General features: G+C 45.1%; 2 protein-coding genes across 5 annotated transcripts; one reads left to right on the top strand and one right to left on the bottom strand.

The window, feature by feature from the left end:
• The first annotated feature begins 1,995 nt into the window (after window positions 1-1,995).
• On the top strand, window positions 1,996-17,445 carry TCTN1 (tectonic family member 1). Of its 3 annotated transcripts, XM_075769358.1 has the most exons (15): window positions 2,049-2,288; window positions 3,968-4,088; window positions 5,635-5,765; window positions 6,516-6,682; window positions 7,084-7,171; window positions 8,055-8,164; window positions 11,234-11,254; window positions 11,686-11,811; window positions 12,821-12,946; window positions 13,330-13,412; window positions 13,761-13,901; window positions 14,192-14,348; window positions 15,408-15,533; window positions 15,882-16,026; window positions 16,622-17,445. In XM_075769358.1, exons 1-14 carry the CDS (start codon window positions 2,093-2,095, stop codon window positions 16,023-16,025), a joined length of 1,737 nt encoding a protein of 578 aa, XP_075625473.1. In that variant the 5' UTR covers window positions 2,049-2,092; the 3' UTR covers window position 16,026; window positions 16,622-17,445. The 3 variants fall into 3 exon arrangements, with proteins under 3 accessions (XP_075625472.1, XP_075625473.1, XP_075625474.1); XM_075769357.1 differs by having other exon boundaries at window positions 1,996-2,288; window positions 15,882-17,445; XM_075769359.1 differs by lacking the exons at window positions 12,821-12,946; window positions 16,622-17,445 and having other exon boundaries at window positions 13,330-13,414; window positions 13,763-13,901; window positions 15,882-16,170.
• Window positions 14,584-23,712, bottom strand: HVCN1 (hydrogen voltage gated channel 1). 2 transcript variants are annotated; one of them, XM_075769360.1, is made up of 7 exons: window positions 23,639-23,709; window positions 21,680-21,902; window positions 21,030-21,134; window positions 20,310-20,541; window positions 18,077-18,189; window positions 17,768-17,824; window positions 14,584-14,736 (listed from the first exon to the last, which is right to left on the bottom strand). In XM_075769360.1, the coding sequence occupies exons 2-7, from the start codon at window positions 21,875-21,877 to the stop codon at window positions 14,683-14,685; spliced, it is 759 nt and encodes a 252-aa protein (XP_075625475.1). In that variant the 5' UTR covers window positions 21,878-21,902; window positions 23,639-23,709; the 3' UTR covers window positions 14,584-14,682. The 2 variants fall into 2 exon arrangements, with proteins under 2 accessions (XP_075625475.1, XP_075625476.1); XM_075769361.1 differs by lacking the exons at window positions 14,584-14,736; window positions 17,768-17,824 and adding an exon at window positions 17,377-17,727 and having other exon boundaries at window positions 23,639-23,712.
• Between the last annotated feature and the right edge of the window lie 1,307 nt (window positions 23,713-25,019).

The following is a 25,019-nucleotide window of genomic DNA, read 5'->3' as shown; positions in this document are numbered from 1 at the left end:
GCTTCATGACTTCATTGAACTACCACATCCTACAGTGAAGGAATTCCTTTACGTAGTGGCTGTTCCCTGCCTGAGGCCGCCGCCTTCTTGATGCTGCAAGACTTCTAACTCTACTAGCTGCGAACAGGTCCTTGGCTGACTTCTTCAACTCTGCCGAGCTGCTTTATCAAGCAGGGCCAAGGAGTAGAGTTTCAGTCAGAGTAGTACACCAATATCTGTCTTGAACACAGCTATGAATATGCAAATCTAAGTGAGTAAACTGGCAAAGTCAACATGTTTCTCTGCTGCAGGACAATGAAAAATACTGCTTTTTAAAGATTCCCATGATTTCCTCCAAATAAAGGCACTTAATCTCTACTATGGCTACAGCCAGTGCTGGCACAGCCTTAGTAAGAAGCAAAAAGGAGGAGCCCTACAATGCCGTTTTTACAGTCACTTCTCAAAATTGAAGTGTATTTGAAGTTAGTTATTCTTCAAGCCTGAAAAAAACCCCCAACACTAGTAATATCATTTATGAGACCTTATTGAAGCAAAATGCATGAGTATTTCCAACTGAATCAAAATAATCTCAGAAAGAGCAAAGAAACAAAGAGACTAAACACATCTTTTCCTCAAGGAAAAAGCCAAATACAGGAACTCTGGGTTACATCCAGGATTTTGCTACGTGATACAGAGCTATTTCAAATGCATCCTAAGTTACCAGCTCTTTGGTAATATCAAATGACCTTGGTAGCCTTGTACCGTGTGAAGCAGACAATAGTCTGTCTTGAGTAACTCATCAACATCTTTATGATTAATTGGCTCTTGTGCAGCAGAGGACAGTGCAAAGAAGCAACCAAGACACTGTGTGCACTGTGGAATTATTTCAGTTTTCAATAGAAGAAGCTGGAACATCTCCAACCTACTAAATTTGCATGGCGGCGTGAAGTTCTGCTGTTTGGATGTTGTGACTGGCACGGAGAGCAGCATATGAAATGTAAAAAAGAACGTGCCCTCTTGTGGTCTTAAAGCTTTTGTCGACTTCTCTTCAAGATGAACCTGGTCAGAAAAATAAGAAACACGGTGTAACAATGTACTCATCAGTTTGATGCAAGAGCAAATGTAAAGTTGCTTTTGATCAGATAATGCAGAAGACAAACTTCAGCAAGTTGAATTTCAAAGTAATCTCTTGGTTGGAACTGAAGCCTGGATGTTAACACTTGTAAGATAACCTTAAGAAATCTCAATCATGTAGTCTCTAGCTCAGTTTTTCCAAATACGTATAAAAATACCTGTATATATTGCAAGATTACTAACAAGATTAATTAATGAATATGCACACTGAATATTAAGGAGCCATGGCACTTTCAAAAGGAAGAAATAAATTGGTAAGACTTTAAAAATTAGTTTAAGAAAAGGAGATTACTAAAAAGCAGTTGCAAAACCATGCTAAACACAAGATTTTATAGCTGACAAGTGGCCATTCCTTCTGGTTTTGCGTATGGCCTTCCAATAGCATTTTTGCCCAAATAATATACGTGGCTTACACCCAGGTTGCTACTCCTTAAACCTTTTCCTGTTGCCCTTAGCTTGGTATTGCAGGGCCAGACACCTGGATTACCACCGCACTGGGCTGCTTCTGAGGGGGATGCGTAGCACAAGCAGACACTTGAGACTACCATGAGAGCAGCAGTTGGGCAAGCAGGGCAACCTCACAGGAGGTCACACCTAGCCAAAGGCCCAGCGTGCAACCTCACCACGAGCTCCCCTGCCCTGAGGAAAGCGGCCGGGGCCGGGGCCGGGGCCGGGGCCGGGGCCGGGGCCGGGGCCGGGGCCGGGGCCGGGGCCGGGGCCGGGGCCGGGGCCGGGGCCGGGGCCGGGGCCGGGGCCGGGGGCCGGGGGCCGGGGGCCGGGGGCCGGGGGCCGGGGGCCGGGGGCCGGCCTCCCCTCGCCGCCCGCCATGGCGCCCAGGCCGCACAGCCCATATCCCATCGTGCCCCGCGCCCTTTGTTTCCCGTGATGCCCCGGGGAGGGGCGGAACACGCCCTTCCCGTGATGCTCCGCGCTCCCTGGTAACCGCGCCGTTGCTAGGGGCGGTGTGGGAGTGGCTGCTATGGCGGCGGCGCTGCTGCTGAGGCGCGGGATTTTCTTCATCCTCGCCCTCCTGCTGCCGCCGTTCTGGACAGCAGAGTCGAGTGTGGAGTCTGTCTCCGAGCCTACGGCCAGTGCGGCGGGTCCCGTGGCGCCACCAGAGATCCGCGCTGCTACCCGGGTGCGGACCCGCAGCGGGCCGGCCCCGGTCACGGACGGTGGGTGCCCGGTGGGACGGGGTCTGCGGGGCATCGGCAGCTCTTCCCGGGCCAAGGCAAGCCCCTCTCACGGCCTCTCTTGGGCCTCCTGTCGTCGCTGGGCCCTTGGCACCCCCTCCGGCAGCCGCCTGGGGCTGGGACAGGCCTGCACAGCAGCTGCCCTGCTTCTCGCTGGGACCCCCGGGGATTTACCGGGGCTGTGCTGCAGCGCTGCTCTGAGCACCCCTCTCTAGCAGGCAGGCTCAGCAATTCCCTACACAGCCTTCGAGTAGCGAGGCAAACTGATCCTAGCACGCACAGTCCTGTGAGTTGGCACTGATAGAGGGCAGGGGCTTCTGCCCACCCAGCACCCTGCTCTGAGCCCACAGGGCAGAGCTTGGCCTCGCGAAGGAGACCCAGGCTCACCCTGCGTGTGCTTGGAGATCTCCACTTACACACCCAGCTGGTTGCGCGCATAGTTTGCCCCAAGAGACCAAATTCAGCCCCAGCTCTGTGGATATATAGTGGTGCTATGGTAGTATAGATCACAATTTTTTGTCATTGCGCTATCAGAAGGTGTTTCGTGCTATCTTTTAATTGGCAAGTATACTTTTATTTAACTTTTGATTTCCCAGTGTTGTTGCCATCAGTTCAGCTTCCCTAGATTGCTTGCCAAATTAAACATGTCCCAGTGTGTACCTCCTTAGGGAAAAGAGACTTAAATTTTGATCGTGGAGACATAACCTTGCAATCTGATCATCCATGTTTAAACTTCTCTTGTTTACAAGGTGAACTAAGGATTCCAGAGCTGAGCTCAGCTAACAGAACAGTCAGAACTTCAGAGATTCCAGGAAATACCTGGATACTGTTCAGATGGTCAGAGAACATCGAGGAGGCCATGGAGAAATGGGCAATAGTCAATTTGAAATAAAAGAAGCACCAGTTATGAAAACAAGCGTTCTTTGAATGTCATGCCTACAGAGCACTGGTCTTCATTTTTTTCATTCTGTGCTATTCCTAAGTCTAGACTTATTATAGAATGGCAACTTTCAAAAGCAGTTCAGTAGAGTAATATCTGTTCTTTGAATTTGTAAACTTGAAAACCTAACAATGTTTTAGAAAGTTGCCAAATGTATTTTATAGAGACAGTTTACAGAATTGCTAGTGATTACTTTCTGTATTATTACAATATTTCACAGTATAGAGATAAAAAGAAAAAACGATTTCAAGGAAGTCAACTATGGTTATGTTGGCACATCAGGAAAATATATTGCTGGACCCTGGGACATGCTCAATACTTGTAAACATCTCACTGCTCTATCAAAATTTTTTTTTTTTCCCCCAATAAGCTGAAACAAGTAGACAAGCATACCTTGTTTGTATCTCTTTTTTTTCCCCTCTGCAGGGCTGAGTACATTTTCATAATTTCAAAATTTCTATTAAGTTGCTTTTTTGATTTTGCAGGGAACACGCCATAAGTTTTTAGCATGCTCTTGGTTTTTTTACTGTGTTCCAAATAGATTTGCTAAGTAGCAGAAAAGATGGCTTTTAAAACTGACTTAAAAAAAAAAGCACGTGAATTTGGCTATAGTCTTTTGACCATTGTCAAAAATAAGGCGAGGTGAAAAACGAAAGCGTTAGGGAACATGGTGTAATGTGTAAAGTTTCAATTCTAATTCTAGTTTAACTTTCTCCTCCAGTTGCCAAGCTGTGTGTTTGTGATCTCTTGGTGGCACAGTGTGATGTAAATTGCTGCTGTGACCCTGATTGCAACGCAGCAGATTTCAGTCTCTTTACTACATGTTCAGTTCCTATTGTCACGTAAGTGGATAAATAGCTATATGAAATACAAAATCTTGTTTTAATTGCTGCATGTGTTTGTAAGAGCTCTATCCTCTTACCAATTCCTAGCCCCCTGCCATCCTAACTCCTGCCTACCCTGTCACCAGTCCTTCCTGCACTAGGCCTGTAAACTTCTGGCCCCAACCAGGTAGAGCAGTAAATCAGCCTCCCACTCCACTTTCTCATTCATTTATTCCCTCTTTTCTAAACTTGCGCTCCTTGCTTTTCTCTCTTTCATTGTGCTACTGTCTATGGGCAAGCGGGTGGTGATGCCTTCTGTTGGGGGAAGAATAATGCATCTTTAGATGTTCAATATAATGCAGTGTCTGGAAGTTAAGAAAGCTGATATCATCAGACCATCTGGCCACCTCTGTTGGTCATCCGCAATTTATCGATAACCTCTTTCATTACGGTTTATGATATCAGCTAGAAACTTGATCAATTTGGGGCTTAACGAAGCAGTGTGAGCATTGTTCTGATCCTAGTTTTACAAGTCAGCTTCGCAGCCTGTTCCCTCACTGCCAGTCTGTCACTTTACAAACAGTAAAATGTAGCATTATATCAATAAAGTAATGCTGGTAGTTGTTTCCTTGCTATTTACAGTTTATTGGAAAACACCTTCACCCAATTTCATCTTCTCAAAAAGGAGTTAAGAAAGCTCACTTCAAAATCATAATGTAAGAAAATCTCTTGGTGACTTCTAAGAACACTAAGTACAGCTCTTCAACCCACCTTCTGCATAAATTATGCCAATCTCAACACCGGGGTTTATTCTCAGTGCTTTGAAATTTGAATTAGCAGTCATCCCAGACTGCCGTTTCTTATTGTTCTTGCACACAATGACTACTGCTACCCATTTATAGATATTTATATATAGCAGAAAGGTCTAATCAACGCCTTCCTGAGTGACAGTTTAATTGTCTTGGGTGACTATTCCGTCTTTGTCAACTAGAAATGCATAAAATGAAGTTGTGTTTCTTTCCCCAAATTCTTTTGTGTAAAATGTTCTTTTTGCATGAAAATCCATGGGATTTTCAATGACTGCAAGTATGTGAATCTCATTATTTACACAACTAGATTTATATACATTTGCATAGTTGTGCTAATTACTGCAAGAGTTTGATCACAAGTATGTGATCACAAGTATGTTTGATCACAAGACCACAGGCTATGTGGTCTCTGAAACAGCAGAAAAAGGGTGTTTGATTTGTGATGTGATCCTACTGACAAATGGTTCACCTCATGGAAAAGTTTAACTGCATGCTTAAAAAGTTGTTTCTAAAAGTCATTTCACTTCTTCAATATCTTCAGTATAACATATTGGAGAATTCCTTTGTTTATTACTAAGCGCACAGTATAAAACAATATAAACCTTCTAAGGAGACACAATTGCTATACAAATTGTTTTTAAAAGAGTAATCTCTTTAGGGCTTTTTTGATGCTGCCTCAATACATGAAAAGAACTTTAAAATACAGTCAATACTAACTTCTGGTGGATTATTGATTTTATTATTATTGTTTGCAGAGGTGACAGCCGTCTTTGTAGTCAGAAAGCTGCTATATATTCACTTGATGTTGAAGCAAATCCACCAGAAAGGATATTTAAATTAATTGACCAAGTCAATCCCAGTGTTTTCTGCATTCATGCTACAAACTGTAAGTAGAGTTGTTGCCAATGTTAAGCATTGTGCTTTTATTTTTATAAGCTCTTTAGGTACCAGAAACAGAATAAAATTAAAAGTAACTAAACCTGTTAGGAAAATGGTTATTCTGTATGCTCACAGGCCTTATGTTGTAATCCTTTCACTTGTGAAACTATGGGATTAAAACATCTCATACTCTAACTCTTAGTCTTAGTTGGAAAAAAAATTGGAGTTTTGGGTTGGGGTTGGGGTTTTTTTTGGTAAATAATTTAGCATCCCCAATAAATAACATTTAAAATTGTCTCATGGGAAACCGACTCCTTCCCAATCTGTTACTGTAACTATTTAGTAGGCACCAGTGTTACAAATCCTCTATGGCCAGCTTTGAAGTGACTTGCAGGGAAGTAAGAAGTGATCAGTACTGTGTTCTCTTAATTTAATTATGACCGTGCAGTAGTCGCCTGAATATTTACCATGGAGACTGTAGACACTAATTGGCATGTCTTTGGTTTGGAACATCTGATGCTGTTAGAAACTGTGATTTTCAAAGAAGGGCACTTACCTCTTTCCTCTAGACTTAAGTTTGTGCTCTGGGTGAAAAGATGAATTAAGATACCACCAAGGTTTTCTCTTAAAGAAAAGCTGCATTGGTGTTTTTCTGTCACTAAGCTTTTAACAACTCCAGAAGAAAAAATTGTTACTAAATACTGTTTCTGTATCTTTTATCCTAAAAGTTATCTCATTCTTCAAAATGTTTTGACAGATAAACAAGCACTCTCCTTCAGTTCCCCTGAAATGCCTACTTCTGAAAATTTTGATCAATTGCTTGAACGGTTTAGTAGTGCTACTTTCAGTGCTGAGCCTGACAGCTGGAATATGAACACAGATGCTCAAAATCCTTCTGATGCAAATGAAACTTACAGATATGAGGTAAATAATTATCCGACTCAATTAGTGTTAGATTGCTCCATAAAAGAACAAGCGAGCATTGTTTGCATCTGCTTTTTAAAAATTGCAGTACTTCTAGAAAAGACAAACTTTATTTTGCTCTTTAAATATAGAAATGTAACTATAAGAAGTGTAGTGTTTTGTGTTAGCTTACTTAAAAAGTGAACTAGATTTTTTAAAGATCTTTGAAAAATAAGTAGCTGGTTTGCTATTGTAAACATAAAGCTGTTAGCAGTGGCTTAAGAATTGATGCACAAAGTAGTGACAGATATAGTGGAAATAAGTACTTCTTTTATTGAGATTTATTGTTAATATAAATGTTCTAAAACTTACCATGGAGTGAAACAGACCTATATGCTTGAATATGTTGTTTTATTTGGCAGTATGGTGTTCCTATACAGACAGTGGATGCATTTCTAAGACTGCCTAGTTCTGTTGTCTCCTCTTGGTGCTCCGATGCGAATCCTGCAGGTTGGAAAATGCTTTGAATTCCAGTTTATTTGCTTTAGAGTGTTCTGCTCTGACTTGATCTTGATCAGTCAGTAAATTGGCACACACAAATGTAAATATGAACAAATTTTTTTCAAATAGCTTCTGTTTCTCTGGGGGGTTTTAGACATAGATTGGAAGTTGCATTGGATCTATATTAAATATTCAAAGTTAGATATGTAATCCTTGAGAGTCTTGCTAATGGGTTGTTTATCCAACAATAAAACATTCTATTTGGCATAATTGATTTAATAAAATAGTATAAGGGTGACACCATGAGGGAAGAGGGTATTACACAAAGCAAGACCTAACTGGGCAACCTTTGTAAGACGTCCCTTTGGTACAACGAAGTTCCTTTCACAGCCTGAATGCAAGTCAAGTCAGACTTGCAGGCTTGAGCTCTACATTTTAACCTTTCACACAGTTTCCTGAAAATCTGCAGAGGGGGAAGGAAAAAAAAAAAAAAAGGAAGCCACAACCACAATCAAAACCATGTACCTGCATTTTCCAAAACCCACTGTTATTATTAAATAAGGTATCATAACAATCATGATGATGACCATAGGAAAATTGAAGTCTCTCGTGAAAGAAAAAGATCTTATGAGATCTCAGAAATGAAGTCATAAATCTTCTTGTAGCTTTTATTAAGCTTCTATTGTTAAGAAGTAATATTTTGTCTTGTGGCATTTCTGGAGAATCTAAGAAAGTACCATTCTTTATAGCTCACATAAAACCTTATCTGTGAAAGAAATTACATTTACTTTCACTTTTGCTTATACTTGAGGTTCTTACATTGTTTTTTATTTCTGCTTTTCATAATTACTCCTTAATTTCATTCAGTTATACTTTATGACTTTTTTTCCAGGGTTTTTAGTAAACCAGGCTACAAAATGTACTAGATCAGTAAGTGTGGAAAAATGTGGCAACATTCAAGCAGTCAGTATGCTGTTCTATATCAACTCCAGCATTTTAGCAGTAAGTGTGATTTGAAACAGTCATATAGCTGACCGTTGATATTACATATCTTTTTGCATCTCCAGAATTAAGTAACTTCTGTTTACAAAAGGATATGGTGTTTTATTTGGATTTTTAAATTGTGGGTTGGGGGGAAAAAAATCTCCCCATATAGCAGACTTTTATACAAAAAGCCTTTGGAAATGTTTTCTACTTCAGGCTTCGATAACAGAAGCATTTACTGTTCTCTGCTTAGCCAACAAAAATAATAGTCTTGAAGAAACAAGCTTGTGTCACTGAGCTAACGCTTAGTGCAATGGCAGCAGTTTTATGCTTTTGTGCATGTTCAAGCTTTTCCAAGAAGCCTATTACCAGAGTCCATGATTCTAAGAAGTCTGGGTTTTAAAAAGCTGGTAAACCTTTGTACTTAAAGAAGAACCTGTAAAGTTTAATCCTCTGCATATATATCTTTTTTACAAGCCTCAGTTTTTAATAGTGAGGTGTTGCCTGTGCATGCTAAGCCTTCATTATGCTCCTCAAAGAACATGACCTTTTACCCCACTGAGAGCAAATTTGTTTGTATCCAACCTGCTGCCAAATCCAGTTGGTGGTTATTTTTCAAAGCTAAGCTTACTTTTTCATTCCTTTTTGAACTGGAGGATGGTGGCTTATGTATAAATAAATGCCCTTTGCAGATATTCAGGAAGAAAAAAGAAGTCCTGCATGTAACATTGAAACTGAAATACTTCATACTTTAACCTGATAGCTCCTTCCAGAAGCTGAAGGTCATCAAGAAACAGCATACTTGCCACCATTAAAATGTTTTTAATTTATGTAATTATTTGAATTAATATAATTAATATTCCATAGTGAGTCACTGCTTAAAGACCCCTTCCGGTCTCCTCAGAGATTCCAAAGCTATCAACAGTAAAGGAAAGCCCACTAAGTTATTCACATTCTCACAGGTGGGATCATTCTCATAGGTGAGGACCTCATTGAAATCAGCAAAGGGTTTCCCACAAATACTAGCTTTTGATCATCCCCCTGTGGAAGAGGTGGAAAAACCTCAGAAGGGCCTTGCGTGTTTCCATGTGCACCCAAAATTAGAGTTCTTGGTGGCTGCAGAACAAAAAAAAAAAAAAAAAAAAAAGCATGCCTCAAGACAGGCTCCAAGCAGCTGAATGTTTTTGGATTGAAAGATGAGTTCCCCTTCCTTAGTAGAACAGAAGTAGAACATGTTACCCACAAACTGCTTGCTAATTACAATGGCCTGGCTTAGGAGAGGTCACGTTTCTGTCCAAAGTACATTGGAGATTGAGGAAGGATCAGATGCAAGAACTGGAGAAGGCTGAATGGATGCTAGAGATGGTTTGTAGGAAGCTCCCCTTTCCCTAAGGGAGCTAAAGATGGGCTGTGACAATAGAAAAGTGAGTTGGTGTTGAGGACAGGGTGGTCACAGGGCACGGGAGGGAGCCCTTCCAGTGCCAGCAGGTGGAGCTGCCAGCAAAAGAAATGGCAGAACACACCAGCCCAGGAAGGCTTGCTGGGAGCCCCGGGTGAGAGAACTGCTACAGCAGTTCCTTCAGGAACCCCATCGTTGTGAGCCCGCTCTCACTGCCAGGCTGGGCAACTTGAGTGATACAAAGGTCTGTAATTGTTGCAGTTCATCTCTGGTGTGCATCCTGGCCTATCCAGCAGGCCCAAGGGGCATTGGGAATGCTTGGAACCCTCTACCAAGATACTCATAATGTTGCCATGCTTCATCCTAAGGTTACTGTGTACTGTGTAGCTGCCAAAGCAATGTGCTGCTGCCTGCCCCTGCTTGCCTTCCTGGCCGGTGGGAAGATGAGTCAGTGGGAGGCAGCAGTGAGGCTGTAGCTCTGTCTGTCAGTGACCTGCGGAAACATAAGCCATCACCCCTGTCACAGATAAATAGAATTTTAGGAGCTGTGATCATTTCGTCTACCCTAGTCAGAAAGAGCATGCTTCCCTAAAGGAGGAGTCTAATCTTTATAAGCGCTTCTATTCATACAGCTGATTCTGATGGCTGAGCTGAGGTGTTGATATAAATATGTGACAGTGTGTGACAGACTTTACCTGCATCACCTTCAGGTCTCCAGCTCATAGGAATGTGTTTTCCGCCATGACATTAGATGAGCAGACTGGTTTCTGTAGCCTGTCGTCTTTCTGCAGAATTCGCTTCATGGTCAGAGTCTAATTCTTGGTCCCTTCCCAAAGATGTGACTCAAATGCTCATTAGAAAGTCACAAAAATAAAGCTTTTGACAAAATGGTGCTCTATGTGAGTATTTTGCAGGCCTGATTGATGACCTTGGTCTGACATATCTGCCTTTCCATGAAAATTTGGTGGAAATTTTCCAGTGGGGCAACTGCGCATGTCCATGTGCTGTGTAACAAGAGGGCTACTTGCTTCTCATTTGTTTAGAAACCATGAAACTATGGACTCATTACCATCAGAACGGGATGACAAAAGCTTTTAATTTCTTTGGGTACGAACAGCCTGGCAGACTTCCTACACTGGCAGTCTATGAATAGTTAGAAGTGGTTTTGCACACATCTGCAATGGGAAGAGTGTTCTCTGACGCCCTCAATAGGTCAAACGGTATGATGCACAATAACAGTCATGCCAAACAGATGCCTTTCTCCAGTCACCTTTCTGATGCAAGTAAACTTTGCCAGTGTTTCTTAGTTCTGAGTTGCAAATAGAGTGTCCAAGGAAACACTAGATTCATCTACTACTTACTGAATGCACTGTATATTTATTGGCAATGTAGTCAAAGGTAGGCCTGATGGAAAACTGATGGAAGTCACTAAGAAATTTTCCACTTACTGTCAGGGGAAGAAAAGGCTTGGACTGTAAGATTTTTGCTTACGAGTCACAAAGAATAGCAGTTATTTTCACACTGCCTGGATACTGTAGTGTATATCCAATCACTTCTGCCATGTGAAAGTTATTGTAATGATAGTTAAATAGGCAAAGGAGTGAAGCCTTAACTGCTTTACTTAACTGCTACTTGTAATAAGCCATACTTTTGCTATTGTTTGAATTTGTTCTTTTATTCTCCTCTAGGTGCCCAAATCAAGTCAGATGGTAAGTATCCTTCTAACTTAGTTAGAACAGCTGGGGGCAAAATTCTTAATTGTAGTCAGTGAGAGTTTTTCACTGACTTCATCAGAACAGGGCCTTTATCCTTAATCTTTAAATTAAAAAAAAAAAATCTATCATTTGCTACCAGTAATGATACTTAGCAACTTCAAGATAATATGCTACCTGCAAACATTTAAGCCAGATGCATTCCCCTCATATAAAACTCTTTCTTTTTAAGTAACTCTCTCTACTTGCTTAAAAATAGAACCTTTTGTTGAACTTCAGCAATACAAGTAACATAGCTGTTGTTCAGAGGATTATTGACTGCTGTCTCTGAGGAACAAAACTCGGAAGGATCACACATATAATAACACAGAAAAAAGCCAAAAATAATTATACATAATATTCAGAAATGACATGAATTTGTTTTTCAGGTTAATATTACTGTCCAGTCCATAGTTGTCCAGTCTCTGAATGGAATGCGGACTTTACTTAATGGTAGTGATGTCCTCAGGCTTCCTATGATTTTGGATGAACTGTGCATAAATATAGTTCTTGGGGTAAGTATGACAGTTCTTTTCCTCCTCACGTTTGATGGAAAGCATGTATGCATCAAATATTTTCTGATTCACAAATTACAAAGATGTGAGAAAGGCCTTGCACAGTTTCCATGTATTGTGACATCTCCAAAGCAAATGTGACAGGAGAAACACTGAATTTGGGATAAAAGAGAGTGTTTTGCAAAAAAATAATAACTATATGCAACATAACACAGAGACAGGATGAAATCCTTTTCTATTACTACTGTGTGTATGTGACATAACAGACAACAACATGAGTTTAGAATTTATATTATGCTTGGGAGAAGATGACTTTAGGCACAGTAGTGGCAGAGACAGAGGAATACATAGTGCAAATCACCTCATCTTTTCATCTTAAATAGATAATCATTGGGTTTATGCTTAGGAGAGGTTTATGAAGAAGCAGGCTCCAACCCCAGATCCGTTTCCAACCATTGCTAACCAGTGGCTTGGTTTGGTAACAATCACGCCCTTTGTATGCAAATCTGCCAACATGACCACTTTGTGAATGTCATGGTTTTGTCTGTCAGATCAGACCACAACTTTTTTCTTGCTTTTCTTGAAACTGTCTCCCTTTGCAGACAGGAAATGAGTGACAAACTAGAATAAATAGGCAGTATTTTCAACCCACGTGTCTTAATTTGTAGGAGAAAGCTAGATCAGCATCCGGAGGGAAAGTGTCTTGTCAGTCCCTGAGTATCAGTGCTTATAAAAGCATACGCTACCTCAGATACTGAGGCAGGTCTTTGTGTTTTTAATACACTGTCATTGCAAAATGACTAGTCACCTACTGAGCAGTGCTTCAGTTCCTCCCATTTTCTGGACCCATCCTTATTACAACTGAGGATATAGTATATCTCTACCATGTAGTTGAGTGTTTCTTAAGCAAGGAAGAAGGAAAACAATCCAGAGTTTTAAATTCCTTTTTTCTAGTTTCATACTCTTATGTATTCGTTCTAATTAATATCTAAAATGTTTAATTTTTCAGGTGAGTTATCACATTACATACACAGGCGCAGGAGAAATAATAGAAGCAGCTGCTTCTTTTGTCTTGGGGGCAATTAACAAAGAAGCACTTTCAATACAGCAGAGCTTTGAAATCAGCTTTACTCAGGTAAGTGCTAGAGATGTTACGGATGACTTGTTGAAAGACATTTAATTACAAAACTTCTTAAACTTGAATCAGAACAATTGTTGGCAGCAAGGTAAAATGTAACTTGCCCTGGATACACAAATGAGGCAGCATTTCAGAACTGGGTAATAAAGGTCTCCAAAGTCTGTTGTTCACATTTAGAAGAGTCATTTTGTGACTCTATTACTGTATCCAGTGAAAGCAAGGCCTGCCCCAGTGTTAGAGAACTGTTAAAATCTTACAGAGCAGTCTTACTACTGTCATTGTTCAAGGCAGCTAATAATCCTAAAATAAGTGAAATATTTCTGTGTTTTCAAACCATTTCAGTACAGGATAAGAACTAATACTCTATGTTTGCATCGCAGGTAAATACAAAGCCAGTTCCTCTCAGTGGTAATCCTGGTTATGTTGTTGGACTGCCTATAAGAGCGGGCTTCCGGCCACAAGGATATCCTTTCCCTATTGAAATTTTCTTTGTTGCACTCATTCTGGTCCATCTTCACAAACACTTTCTAGCATGGACATCTATAAAATGTATCTGTTCTTTAACAAAAGTGCAAGTGTGCTTTTTTGGCTATGTTTTAGAAGTAGCGAATGACTCAGTCCTGACTGCAGTCTCCCGGGGCTTTTTAGTAAGGTAGATTTAGACCTTCATTGTACATTCTTGTGCTTCTTCATGGTGTAAGAGGAGTCTTGAGCTATTATAGCATTTTCAGATATATTTTGAGGATATGATTAAGGATTCTGTCTTCATGATATATGTCAAGTATTGCATTTCCCTTTAACTCTGTGTTACATCTGGCATCATTCAGAATACCAACAAATACAGTCAACTTACCATTCTGCAAAGTACATCCAACCAGGACTGTCTGGCAGCTCAGGGAGCCAGAACCCCAATATTATTTGGTTATAACATGATATCAGGCTGTAAGTTACGGTAAGAGGACACATCTTTTTTTTTTTGATTTAGTGCTCTTAACCTTCTGACAACCCTTTCCATTAAGATCTGTTCAGGTTCTGGGGCATTTATACTGCTGTAGGAGTATTTAATTATTAAAAAAATGTCATTTAATTAACAATGGTCTTTCTCTTTAAAAGATTGTGTACTTTAGCAACTCTAGCCAGAAGGCTTCAACAGTGCATGACAGTGAGGAGAAATTATTACTGTGCCAAACCACTGGACTTTGCTTTAACTCATCTTTTTTTTTTTTTTTTTTTTCCTGGAAGAATTACTGCAGCTATGAAGTGCAAGCCTTTGACTCAGACCCTCCTAGATTTACTGAAGGGACAAAGCTTTCCTGAATACGTGGCTTCATTTGGAAATTCTCAAAGCCAGGATGTGCTCGACTGGGTGCCGATAACTCACCTCCACACCTCAGAACAGGTGAAAGTTACCACCACCCCCTTCACTCTTACTGTTCTCTCTCCCAAGATCTGTACCTGTACTGCAGCATCAGCTTAGGTTTCTCATACCTAGGGGGGAAAAAGAAATGCAGAAAAAAACTGGAGGAACCTCCTACTGGAATATTCACAAATGAGGAGTTTCAATCTTGCTGCAGAAGACAGGGTTTGCTTTTAATCAAGCTGGTATCCAGGCCTGTCAGTTAGGATCAGGACAACATGTGAGGTACAAAATGAGCTCTAGCCACAGTTTAGAATCTTGGTCTTCAGATGGGATGAAGCACAAGAGGTCAGGTTGAAAGACTGAAGTAACAGAATCAGTGTTTCTCTTTGGTGCTCTTATGCCATCTTAGAATGAGATAGCAAGACTCCTTTAAAGCACAGAATCCTTTAAAGCACAGAAACAGTATACTTGAGTGACCCAAACACTACATTTATTCTTAACATCTTCTATACTAGCCCTTTCCTCCTGATGCAGCGCAGCCCCTGCTGTTGATGGTAGGCAGTGCTGCTTGGCATGTGCCAAATGATAGCACCCCCTCAATGGCAACTGGTATATAGATTTCTTGCATGCTTCTGCAACTAAACAGTGAGTGATTTCTGTAACCAGAAACTTGACAGTTCTAGAATACCTAAAAATATTTAATATTGTAGGCTGCAAAATTTTGCCCTGGCAGAGTTAAGGATTTTCTAATGTTCCAGCGGTATTACTGAAATAAGTCTTCCTTACTAAAAAGAGCCAGCTTAGGACTTAAGAGCCAAAGGAGTCCTGCCCTACTCAGGTAGAACGGTCCTGCCTGAAATGCAGTTACAGAGTTGGTTTGTCACCTAGGGAGAAACTGCAGGGACACCCCGAGCCAAGGCTACAAGCACCTATGCTGCCTGAACAGGCAGCAGTGCCGGGCACAGGCGTGGCCTAGTTGCTCTGGTAACCTCCCGGAGCGAGCTTTCTGGGGGCATCCTGCCAGTTTAATAAGATGAATAATTAATGTGGTTGCTTCTGTACAAGTCAGACAATGAGAGAATTTATAACACTTTTCAGAGCTCGTGCCAAATACCAGTATCACTTGAAATAGAAGTGAAGTGGACTAAATATGGATCCCTAGTCAATCCACAAGCCAGAATAGTGAACGTTACAGCATCGATCACTACCACCACATTGAAGCAGGTATGTAATTAAATTACAGGATTTAAGATAAGCAAAACAAGCCATTCTTTTTAGGTATCAGCTGTGCGACAGTGACCCAGTTAATCTCTTTATCTAAAGGTAGCACTTCATGTTAGAATGTGGTACACCCCAGTTTCTCTTCCAACTCAAACACAACTGTGGGCTGCTTGCCAAAACACATTTCAAAAAAAAAATCTATACATCATTCATGAAAAGAAACATGGAACTGTATATGAAAAAAACCCAAAACTTTTTTACAAATAACAGCCGAAAATACAAGCAGTCCAAAACAAGGCAGTCGTACAAGGAGAAGACTGAAGCTAATGACTGTTTGTATTTTCATTGCAGCTTCCCTCAGGAAGGGAAAGGACTGTTCCCATAACAAGTTCTGTTGTTTTCACTGATATTTCTTCACCTGCAGAGCCAGGCTATAAAGCTTGGCCCACCATTAATGCCAAATTACCCTTTGATTTTTTCTTTCCATTTGTCTAAGGTAAGTATGCATCCAAAAAAAGCCATATTTATGTTTTTTCCTGATTTTTAGTCCACTTCCTAAAGCAGCGAGCTTTCTCCAGCCACTGTGATGGGCCATCAGTTTCTTCTAAATTGTAGACACACAGAGTTAAAATTGGCTAAGAGAGAAAGGATGAACCCTTGTGAGGGTTCTCAGAAGCTTTAGGGCAGAAAAAAACCCCCAGATTAAGTGGAAAGTTCCCAATTATAGCTCTGCCGAGAGGAAGAAAGGTTGCAGCATGAACTTGCTGGTGGCTCTAGCTGGCCAGTCGGCACACGTACAGCCAACAGCCTCCCAGCACATCGGATGCTCTGAAGCAGTGCTAGTCCGGGCTGCCTGCCCAGCAGTGCGGAGGCAGGAGGGGAAGGGAAGAGCACAGGGACACAGTATGGCTCCAGAGGAAAGTAGGCTTCATTATTCTGTGAACAGCAGAGCTAAATTGTTAATTAAAGTAATCATGTGCTGTTAGATAAGGCCTCTGCTTTATCTGTTTTCATAGATGAATAAGCCACACATTTCTAGCTATTTTTCCCAAACCACTAATTAATTACCTTTCTTTAAAAAATCTGAGCAGTTAAGTTAGGCTTTCAGAAAAGCTCAATGACCCTTCCCGCTGACTCTGGCTGAAATCAATTGGAGACGCCTGCCACAGTCAACACCTTTCAAAATTCCCACTTACTGAATCTTACTCTTCAACTATAAAATAGTCTCACCACAGGGACCTTCCAGTACCTGAAAAAGTTCACATTGTGTTCAAACACCAGCCTGGTCCTTTAGAACAGGCTTTCTAACAGCTCTTCTGTAGTCTAACTGTTCCCAGCAGTCCACTCACCTACATCTGTTCTTACATATTCTAATTCTTTAATGTGTTGATTTATGAGCTGTGGAAACAGAAAGAACTTTGTAGCCCAGCGGGCTGCAAACGAACATTTCAAATGGAAGAAGAGATGAGAGAACGCGGTATCGGAACTCAAATCTGCTGCTGAGAACAAGGCACTGTTTGATGTAAGATGGCACATGTTTGCCTCTATTTTGGTGCTGATTTGATTGTCAACTAAAGGAGTGGTGGGGTAGTATTTTTGAAATGAACGTTATATAAATAAAGTGGCACAAGCAGCAACAGAAATGAGGAAACTACCAACAACGTGAAAAGAATGGTTGGCAAAGAAGAGACGTACTAATGATGAATGGTCAGCTTGTAGAGAAGAAATGACCTTCTCAGCCTGGATTTTTATCCTTTGTACTGCAAGTTTCTACAAGATGTTGCAAACAAAGAACACTATCACAGAAAAATTTAATTATTCAAAATAAGTGGTACTTTTGTAGATGTACAGCTTGTAAAGATGTGTCTTTATTAAATTAAATTTTGCGGTTTTGACTGTACAACTGTACAAGAAACGTCTTACGAAATCACTGTTTACAGGGAGTACGCGTGATTAATTTTCCAGCAAAATCATTTTTGCAATCCCAAGATCTAATCAAAGTGTGGTCAAATAGAAAATGTTTATAGACAACACTATACAAGAGAAAGCAAAGAGACAGGAAAACCGTTCAGGTCAAACCAGCAGATTTCAACACTACACTCTCCAGGACAGATCTTGGAAAATTGGCCTCCTATTTTTGCTCGCTGATAAGTCCGTGCTGTTTTAGTATCTTGTTAAGCCTCTCAATTTCTTGCTCCTGGAGGAGACAAAAGTCAAATCATTAATATAGCTCTTACCTTAAAATAGTTTCCCAGGTTCCCACAGATCTTCCCACTGCTGGAATGTATCTCACGCTGCAGTAAAACAGGACAACCTGGCTGAAGGAAGCAGGCCAGAGGTAGCCGTCATTTCTTTGCAAGAGAAGCAGCTAAGGGAAGGACGGGCAGGACAGGCAGGGCTCCGGTTCTTCAGCCCAGCTCACCCCACAACTTTCTGATGAGGAAACCAACCTGAACAGTGGCAACCTTGCAAAAGAATCCCAAGCCAGATTGTCCCAGGGAGCAGCCAGTGGCTAAACTTCGATTAAATTAAGTGGGGTTTTTTACCTTCTCTACACAGCTGTGTTCCAGTTGTTCCACCTTCGTTGCAAGTTTCAGGTTTGCTTGCTTTAGCTTGGACACTTGTTGTTCAGAGCGGGTCTTTACCGATAAAATTATTCCTGTGAAACAATTCACAGTGGATTCGTTTTACAATGTAAACCAGCCACGAGGAGGAGGTTAACAGTATACAGGGTCTGTACTCAAGGAGTTAAATGTGTTCCTCTCAAGCTCTGCTTCTGTCATCTTCAAACCACCCTTCCCAAGTGCTTTTCTTAATGAGGAGGGTTTTAAATTAGCCACCCCAGGGATTCAGATACCGATACTCTGCTGGGAAGAGGCAGTCTGGCCTCTGAGCTGAATTAATCAGTCAAACTGTCATTCAAATCCTGAATTTGAATTCATTCCCTTGGCAGAGCCTGGGGGGGGACACGTAACTGGCAGCTTTGTTGTCATGAGGGGCTGTGTTTTAGCTGGTTTCAGGTAGTCAGGAGCCTTGCTCTAACAGCAGCACACAGCACAGCTAACGGGACAGGGCACATCATCAGGTCCTTAAGGCTTTGGCTTCACCTCGCGTGGCTGCAGTAAGGGCACGCATTTCTCGTTACAGCGGAGGTGGCACTTCTTTACTGAAATATAGGTTAGGTTATTACACGTGAACTCAGCCCCCACAGCAACGGCATTTTCTTCCCACCCTTTACCAAGAGGGGAAAGAAAAAAAAAAAAAAAAAAAAAAAAGGTGCCTTGGTAAGAGCATCAAGAACATCACGTTCTTCCTACCCGCCAGAGCTGTCCTCCGGCTGTTGACAGAACAACGTGCAGGAAGGCAGGCACTGATGCGTGCCTGTGTTTCTAGTGCTACAGGCAGCAGGCTTGGGGTTTGGGGGCTCATTTCTCTGAAGACAAAGCAGCGATGCTGCTTATTTGCATTGCTAACATCAAATGGTCCCCACCTGCCTGTAACCTGGTCCCGATCAATCAACAGTGACTGAAGGCACTGAACCGTGCCTAGGCTTAGACACCCAACACCCAAAGCTTGGGGCAGATTTTCTTTGTCCCCTCCATTGCTCCAAGCAGGTGGGCATGGCAAGAAGCTTGGGGAGAAAACCAGAAGCACCCAAGGATAAGGAGATTTACTTGTAAATACAATATTGGTTTTCTGCTGTAAAACAGCGTGTGAAGAGACACAGAAGTTCTTGTGGTTCACGCAGCTGCACACGGATCTGGTTTCTCTTGAATTTCACTCCGAACTAAAAAAGAGCCGCAAGCTGCTCTCACATCTTCCCTTTTCTTGGCCAGTGCTGCCGATCAGGCAAATTGTCCCCTTCAAAATGGCAGGGGAGGCTGCAGGGGACGGTTTTGGCCCCAGCCATCCTCTCCTTTTGTTCCAGGTAACAAGAGTTACAGCTGCATCAAGTGCAGAATGCTCACCAAAAGTGCGCTTGTAGGCACAGGAGAGCACTTGGGCTGAGGTTTCATGCAGGAATTGGGGACAATCCCATTGCCACATTTTTTGAATCCCAACATTCTTTCCCAGAGAAGAAAGAAAACGTTTCAGAAGTGTCTGAATTTACATCTACTTGCAACAATTTACAATCACAACAGCAGAGTCAGTAAAGCCTGATTTGGGGACATTTTATATTCCCCTTTTTACAGAGAGCCCTTTGAATCCAAACAAAAAAAGATCCCAAGTGAGATGAGGACGTTCCCTGCAGCATCCCTGGAGGGGATGACAGAGTCGCAGCAGAACACCAGAGCAGTAAAACCCATTCTGCTACAGAAGTAGATTCAGGAGGACAGGGTTTTACCCTGCTCCCCTCTTACAGTGTTGCCAAAAGGATCCTACGATGCAAACTTAAGACATGAGCCATCCCCTTCTAGGAGGGAGGGATGCAAGAACAGGTTTTGGGTTGTTTTAAGGGGAATGTGCCTGATGCTGCCATGCTAGAGCTGGGCATCTCCATTAGCCCGGGCCAGCTGCTGTGCCCCCATCACTGAGGCATCGCACCAACACAAGCGGCAGATTGCTGCTGCTCCAAAGAAGTTACATCCTAATTAAGGCCACACTCCAGCAAGGAAAATCGCACGGGTGAAACTCTGAGTTCACTGGGAGAGTAAGACCCTGGCGTCTCACAGGTGGCTTTGAGAAGGGAACAAAGATGCGACCCCAGATAATTCAGGTAAGGTCGGCAAATCCAGCCCACGCGCAAGGGAAAGCTCCTGACCGGCCGTGCACACCTACCGTTGATAATCCTGGCCACGCGCCACAGCCGCAGGAGTATCAGGAGCCCGACAGCTTCAAACTCGTGTTCCCGGAAGATGAGGATGATGTCGAGGATGAACGACACAATGACAACAATCCCATCCAGCACTTCAAACTTGTGGTGGAAGAACTCCCAGCGGTAGATGAAGACTTTAAACCCCATCTCAACCAGGAAGATGGTTAAAATGGAAAGGGAGAGGTAGTGGAAAACCTGGGAAAAGACAGTGCAAGTTTAGGGCCAGGAAACCCTCCTGTGTGCATGTGAGCAGGGCAAGCTGGAGAACCTCCACCACTCGAAGGCCCAGCTGATCTGACTCAACAAGGAGCAGTGCTGGGGACTTTTCTTCTGCTCTAAAGGACAACCAGAGTGAGCATGGCTGGGCAGCCAGCAGCTTTGGGTAAGTCAGACCAGGAGGTGCGAAGACAACCAGGAGAAGGGTGGTGAGAGCGATTCAGCTCTGCTGCAGCCAGAAGAAACGTGAAGCTGCTGCACAGACTGGCACGAGCCGAGCCAGGCCAGCCCCGCACACCGCAGGGCTGTCACACGAGTCTGTGAGACCTTTGTCCTTGCACCCATGACTGCCGGCTCGGCAAGGCTGAAGGCGCAGGTCCTGCCTGCCCAGTCGTCCTATCTAACAGGCTTTGAATGCCAGAGAGGGGGGAAATCATGGTTCACATTGACATTTCCTTGCATTTTACCTTTGGAGTTATATTATATTTGTCCGGATGGATGATTTTCAAGTCCATTAGCAATTCACCAAGGACCAACAAGGCATCCAGGATGACCAAGCAGACAACCACGATCTGTCGGAGGAGAAGAAACGACGTGAACCCTCTCCCAGCACGGACAGACCAGCAAGAGCAGCCTTCAGCTAAATATGCCCCAACGCTCTGCATCCCCATTTTGGCTGGTTATATTTCATGGAGCTTTCTGTTGCTCCCACCCAGGACTCCCCTGGTTGGTGGGTTATTCCTGCAAAGTGTCTCCCGTACGAAACCACTCAGCTCCCCACCAAACCCAGCCGTTTCCCACCGCCTGGCGTGACGGGGGGGTGTCTTGGGAGCTCAAGCCGTGGGAGAGCACGTGCCTCCACCCGCGCTGCGACGAGCATGCACTGAGGCTTGTCACCGCTCAGGAAACATCTGCACCTGCTGCAAAGCAGCTTGTTTCCGACAGGACGGCTCAGCTCGAAGGCAGCAGCCACTCTTGCAGGCACCACAAGCACTCCCAAGCTCGGCGCTGCTCCCAGCCCGCCTCGAGCTCTATCCCACACTGGTTTTGCTGTCACAGGCACCTTTGGCCAAGTCCCGTACTTGTTTCCCTTTGGCCTGGGTTTGTTCTGCCTCACCTGAAACTTGCGGGAGCTGAAGAGCTTTTTCATCATGTCCTTGAAGGAGATGTGGCTCCTGGCGGGCTCCAGCTTGATCTCTGAATCCAGCTGCTTCTCCCCAGCCTCATCCTCCTCATCCTCCCATTTCTGATAGTCGTTGCTCCACTGCACGGGGTCATCCCCCACCACCGTGAAGTGCTTTAAGTACCTGGACATGGCTCTGGATCAAGCTGGCATCACCCTGCCAACGTCGGAGAGACAACAGCAAAGCATCACCTCCCTGCTCAGGGCCAACCGAGGATGCCAAATCTCCCTCATTTCACCACAGCGAGTGTGACCAGAGCGTGACATTTCATTCAGATGCGGGCGGCCGGGTGGCTTGGACAGGCCCCTGCTGACAGGAAATTGCTAAACGGTGGTGCTGCTTGTTTTGCATCACCTCCCACGGCATGACACGGAGCCCCCCCCACCCTCCCTCCACGGTGCTGTTTGCACCCCGTGGTGCTGCTCTACAACGAGGAACTTGCTTGCGAGGTATTTCCAAACGTCTCAAAACAAAGCATCGATTACAGGAGAAGAAAATGCCAGCCCTTATCTCACATCCCATGATGCAAGAGGAGGCAGCTGCCGATTTCCCGTTGGAAAGGGCCATTGTGTTTCTATTAGACACTGATCGATGGACGTTATCAGTCAGAAGCTGGACGCAGGCGATTTCCTCTCCTTCATTTGCTCTCTCACGCCCTACACGCCAGGGCAGGCTGCTATTAGTGTCGGGTCTGAGACAAACCCTCTGCTGCCCGGCCAGAGCTGCCCTCGTCCCTTCAGGTGGCTGCAGCTGCAGCCAGCTACCCCTGGGCTAACCAGGGCACCCTCACCCTCCAGCCACACCACCAAGCTGAAGAACAACTTAATTTCCCTTCGCAAACATTGAAGACCTCCATTTTTTTCAGCCTTTGCAGGCAAAATAACCAGGTGACCTCTCATGTTCCATCCTGGCCAGCGGGCGATGCTGTCCCGGCACATGGCTCCCCCACATCTCCTCTCCCCACATCCCCCAGAGCCGACCTCACCCTCAGGCATTCCTTCTTCGCCCCATCCCTGCGGGCACCCAGCGATGGACAGGCCCAACCCCAAACCCGCGGCTGATCCCGGTTGCGGCTCAGCACTGAGAACAGCTGCAGGAGAGGCTCCAGCTGTGTTCCCCTGTCACAGCCCCACCAGCTCGCCCTTCCTCTTTGGGCAACCCATCGAGACCGCCCGGCACGCAAACCCTGCCGTCGGCACGCAACCACATCCCCATCCCCATCCCCGCAGGGTTCTCCATCCGCCCATCCTTGGCCAAAGCTGACCAGGAGCTCAGCGTGAGCCGCTCTTGGCCGGCTGGAGCTGCCGTGGGTCTGCCCGTGCCCCTGGGCTGCTCTCCCTCCCCTTGGCTCCCTGCAAGCCGAGGTCCCGGGGGCCACGGTGGGTTCCGCTCCCAGCAGCGGTGGCTGTTGGAGGGCACACGGGCTCCAGACCACCCCGTCACCTGCCGGAGGGGATGGAGATGGTCCCACGCTGCCGCCACGGCAGCAACACCTTCGTTCCCAGCCGCCGGGTGCTGAGCGGAGCCCCGGGGGGGCGGCCCCGGGCACCGAGCCCCCCCCGGCCCTGCAGCACGGCCTCTGGGCTCGCTCGGGCCGCGGGGCCTGGAGCCGTCGCCGGTGGATGGAGCGGCCGCGGCCGGGGCCGTGGTTGGGGCTCCCCAACCTCCCCGCGACCGCAACGCCGGCCCGGAGGGACCATGTCAGCTCCCCGCTCCCGGTGCGGGACGGAGCCCCGGGCCCCGGCGGGACCCCCCCAGGGGAAGGACGTGGCGGCCCCGGGGGGGGCCCCGCTGCAAACCCCCCGCCCCGGCTGGGCACTCACCGTGCCGAGCGCCCCGGCCACCCCCCCCCCCGCCCGCTGGGCCCCGCTCCCCCCCCCGGGCCCCGGTACCGTGCGCGTCCCGGCTGCGCCTGCCGCCGCCCTGTGCCTCCCCCGGCGCTGCGGGGCCTCCCCCGGCCCGGCCCGGCCCCGCCTCCCCCGGTCCGGCCCCGCAGCCCCGGCCCGGCCCCGCCGACTCCTTCCCCATGGCGCCCGAAAAGGCTCCAAGCGGGTCCCGGAGCCCCCGGGCCGGGGTCCCCATCCCCGCGGTCCCCATGCCCGGGGTCCCCACTCCGACATCTTCCATTTTCGCAGGTTTTTTTTTCCCCCAGGCTCGCTGCGGTACATCCCCGAGCCAGAGCTGCCGGAACAGGACATGCCAGAGGGAGTTTAAAGTTTTTTTGTTTTTTTTTTTTAACTTTTTTTTTTTTTTTAAATCAGCCCCCCCCCGACAAACCGAGCGGACATCCAGGATAGGCATGAAATAAATCATAAGCCTCTGCTAAGATCAGAGCTTGGCTGCTGGGTGGGGGCACAGATTACTCCCACAAAGTAGGTGGAGGTCCGGGGATCAAAAGGATTACAAAAGTGTAAGCCCTAGAAATTAGGCCTGGATTAATCTGTCTCCATTTATAGGCTCATGCTTTATCAGAAGGCCTTGTCTTATTTAGGCTTCCCCTCTGTCTTTCAAACACGAGCTGGGTTTGGAAGTGCCCTGAGCAAACTCAGCTGCAGAAAGGATCACGGACACATCTCTACTGCACCTCTGCTAGGATAAACCCAAAATATTTCTAATTCTTCCCTAATAAAGAGGCATCTCTCAATTTTTACACTTTTAAAGCCTAAAGACATTTCTTGGAAAGGGTTTACTCCTGGACAGTGCCTAAAACTTTTCCTGGAACCTCAAAATTTTCTAGCACCTCATTCTAAAGTGCACAGGCCCATCCTCCCTGGGGCGATGGGGAATCAGCAGAGGCAACGAGCTCCCAGAGCCCTGAAACCCTGGTCCCCCCCCCCAACTTGCAGAGGTCAGCTGAGCACCCAGGAGCAGGGGACAGCAAAGGTGCAGCCCTGGAGCAGCAGAGAGAAGTTTTATCCTGGGAGTTTCCAGCTAATTTAGGTGTTTTGGTCTCAGCTGACTCCAGTAAACACCAATGCAATCAGCTAATGATGGAAGGCACCAGGTCAGGACTGGAACTGCAGACGGCAGATCCTTTCCCGTGAGCTCAACAGACCCTTTTCAGTAAGGAATGCAGGTTTTAAGGAGAAAACAGCCAGTTTCTGCTGCCCCATGAGCAGAGCTGTCTGTAGACTACACGGGCTCACCTGGCCCCCAGCACGGCTGCTGAGCAGAGCTACCAGGGTGATCGCAAAGGTGAAGCCTCGTTGTTAGAACTTAAATAAACTCCCAATAATCCATATGTGCACACAGATCTCCGAGGGGCTGCACGTT

The sequence above is a fragment of the Balearica regulorum genome, chromosome 17 (assembly GCF_011004875.1).
Source record: "Balearica regulorum gibbericeps isolate bBalReg1 chromosome 17, bBalReg1.pri, whole genome shotgun sequence".
Lineage (NCBI taxonomy): Eukaryota > Metazoa > Chordata > Aves > Gruiformes > Gruidae > Balearica > Balearica regulorum.
The sequence above is the reverse complement of the archived record's forward strand: the minus strand, read 5'-3'. Positions and strand labels throughout refer to the sequence as shown.

Coding starts and splice junctions, on each gene's coding strand:
- TCTN1 (XM_075769357.1), top strand. CDS start 2,093: ATGGCGGCGGCGCTGCTGCTGAGGCGCGGGATTTTCTTCATCCTCGCC. Junction 8,165..11,233: donor TCAACTCCAGCATTTTAGCA/GTAAGTGTGATT, acceptor ATTCTCCTCTAG/GTGCCCAAATCAAGTCAGAT. Junction 11,255..11,685: donor TGCCCAAATCAAGTCAGATG/GTAAGTATCCTT, acceptor TTTGTTTTTCAG/GTTAATATTACTGTCCAGTC.
- HVCN1 (XM_075769360.1), bottom strand. CDS start 21,877: ATGTCCAGGTACTTAAAGCACTTCACGGTGGTGGGGGATGACCCCGTG. Junction 21,135..21,679: donor TCAGCTCCCGCAAGTTTCAG/GTGAGGCAGAAC, acceptor CTCCTCCGACAG/ATCGTGGTTGTCTGCTTGGT. Junction 14,737..17,767: donor ACCTGGGAAACTATTTTAAG/GTAAGAGCTATA, acceptor TGTGCTTTAAAG/GAGTCTTGCTATCTCATTCT.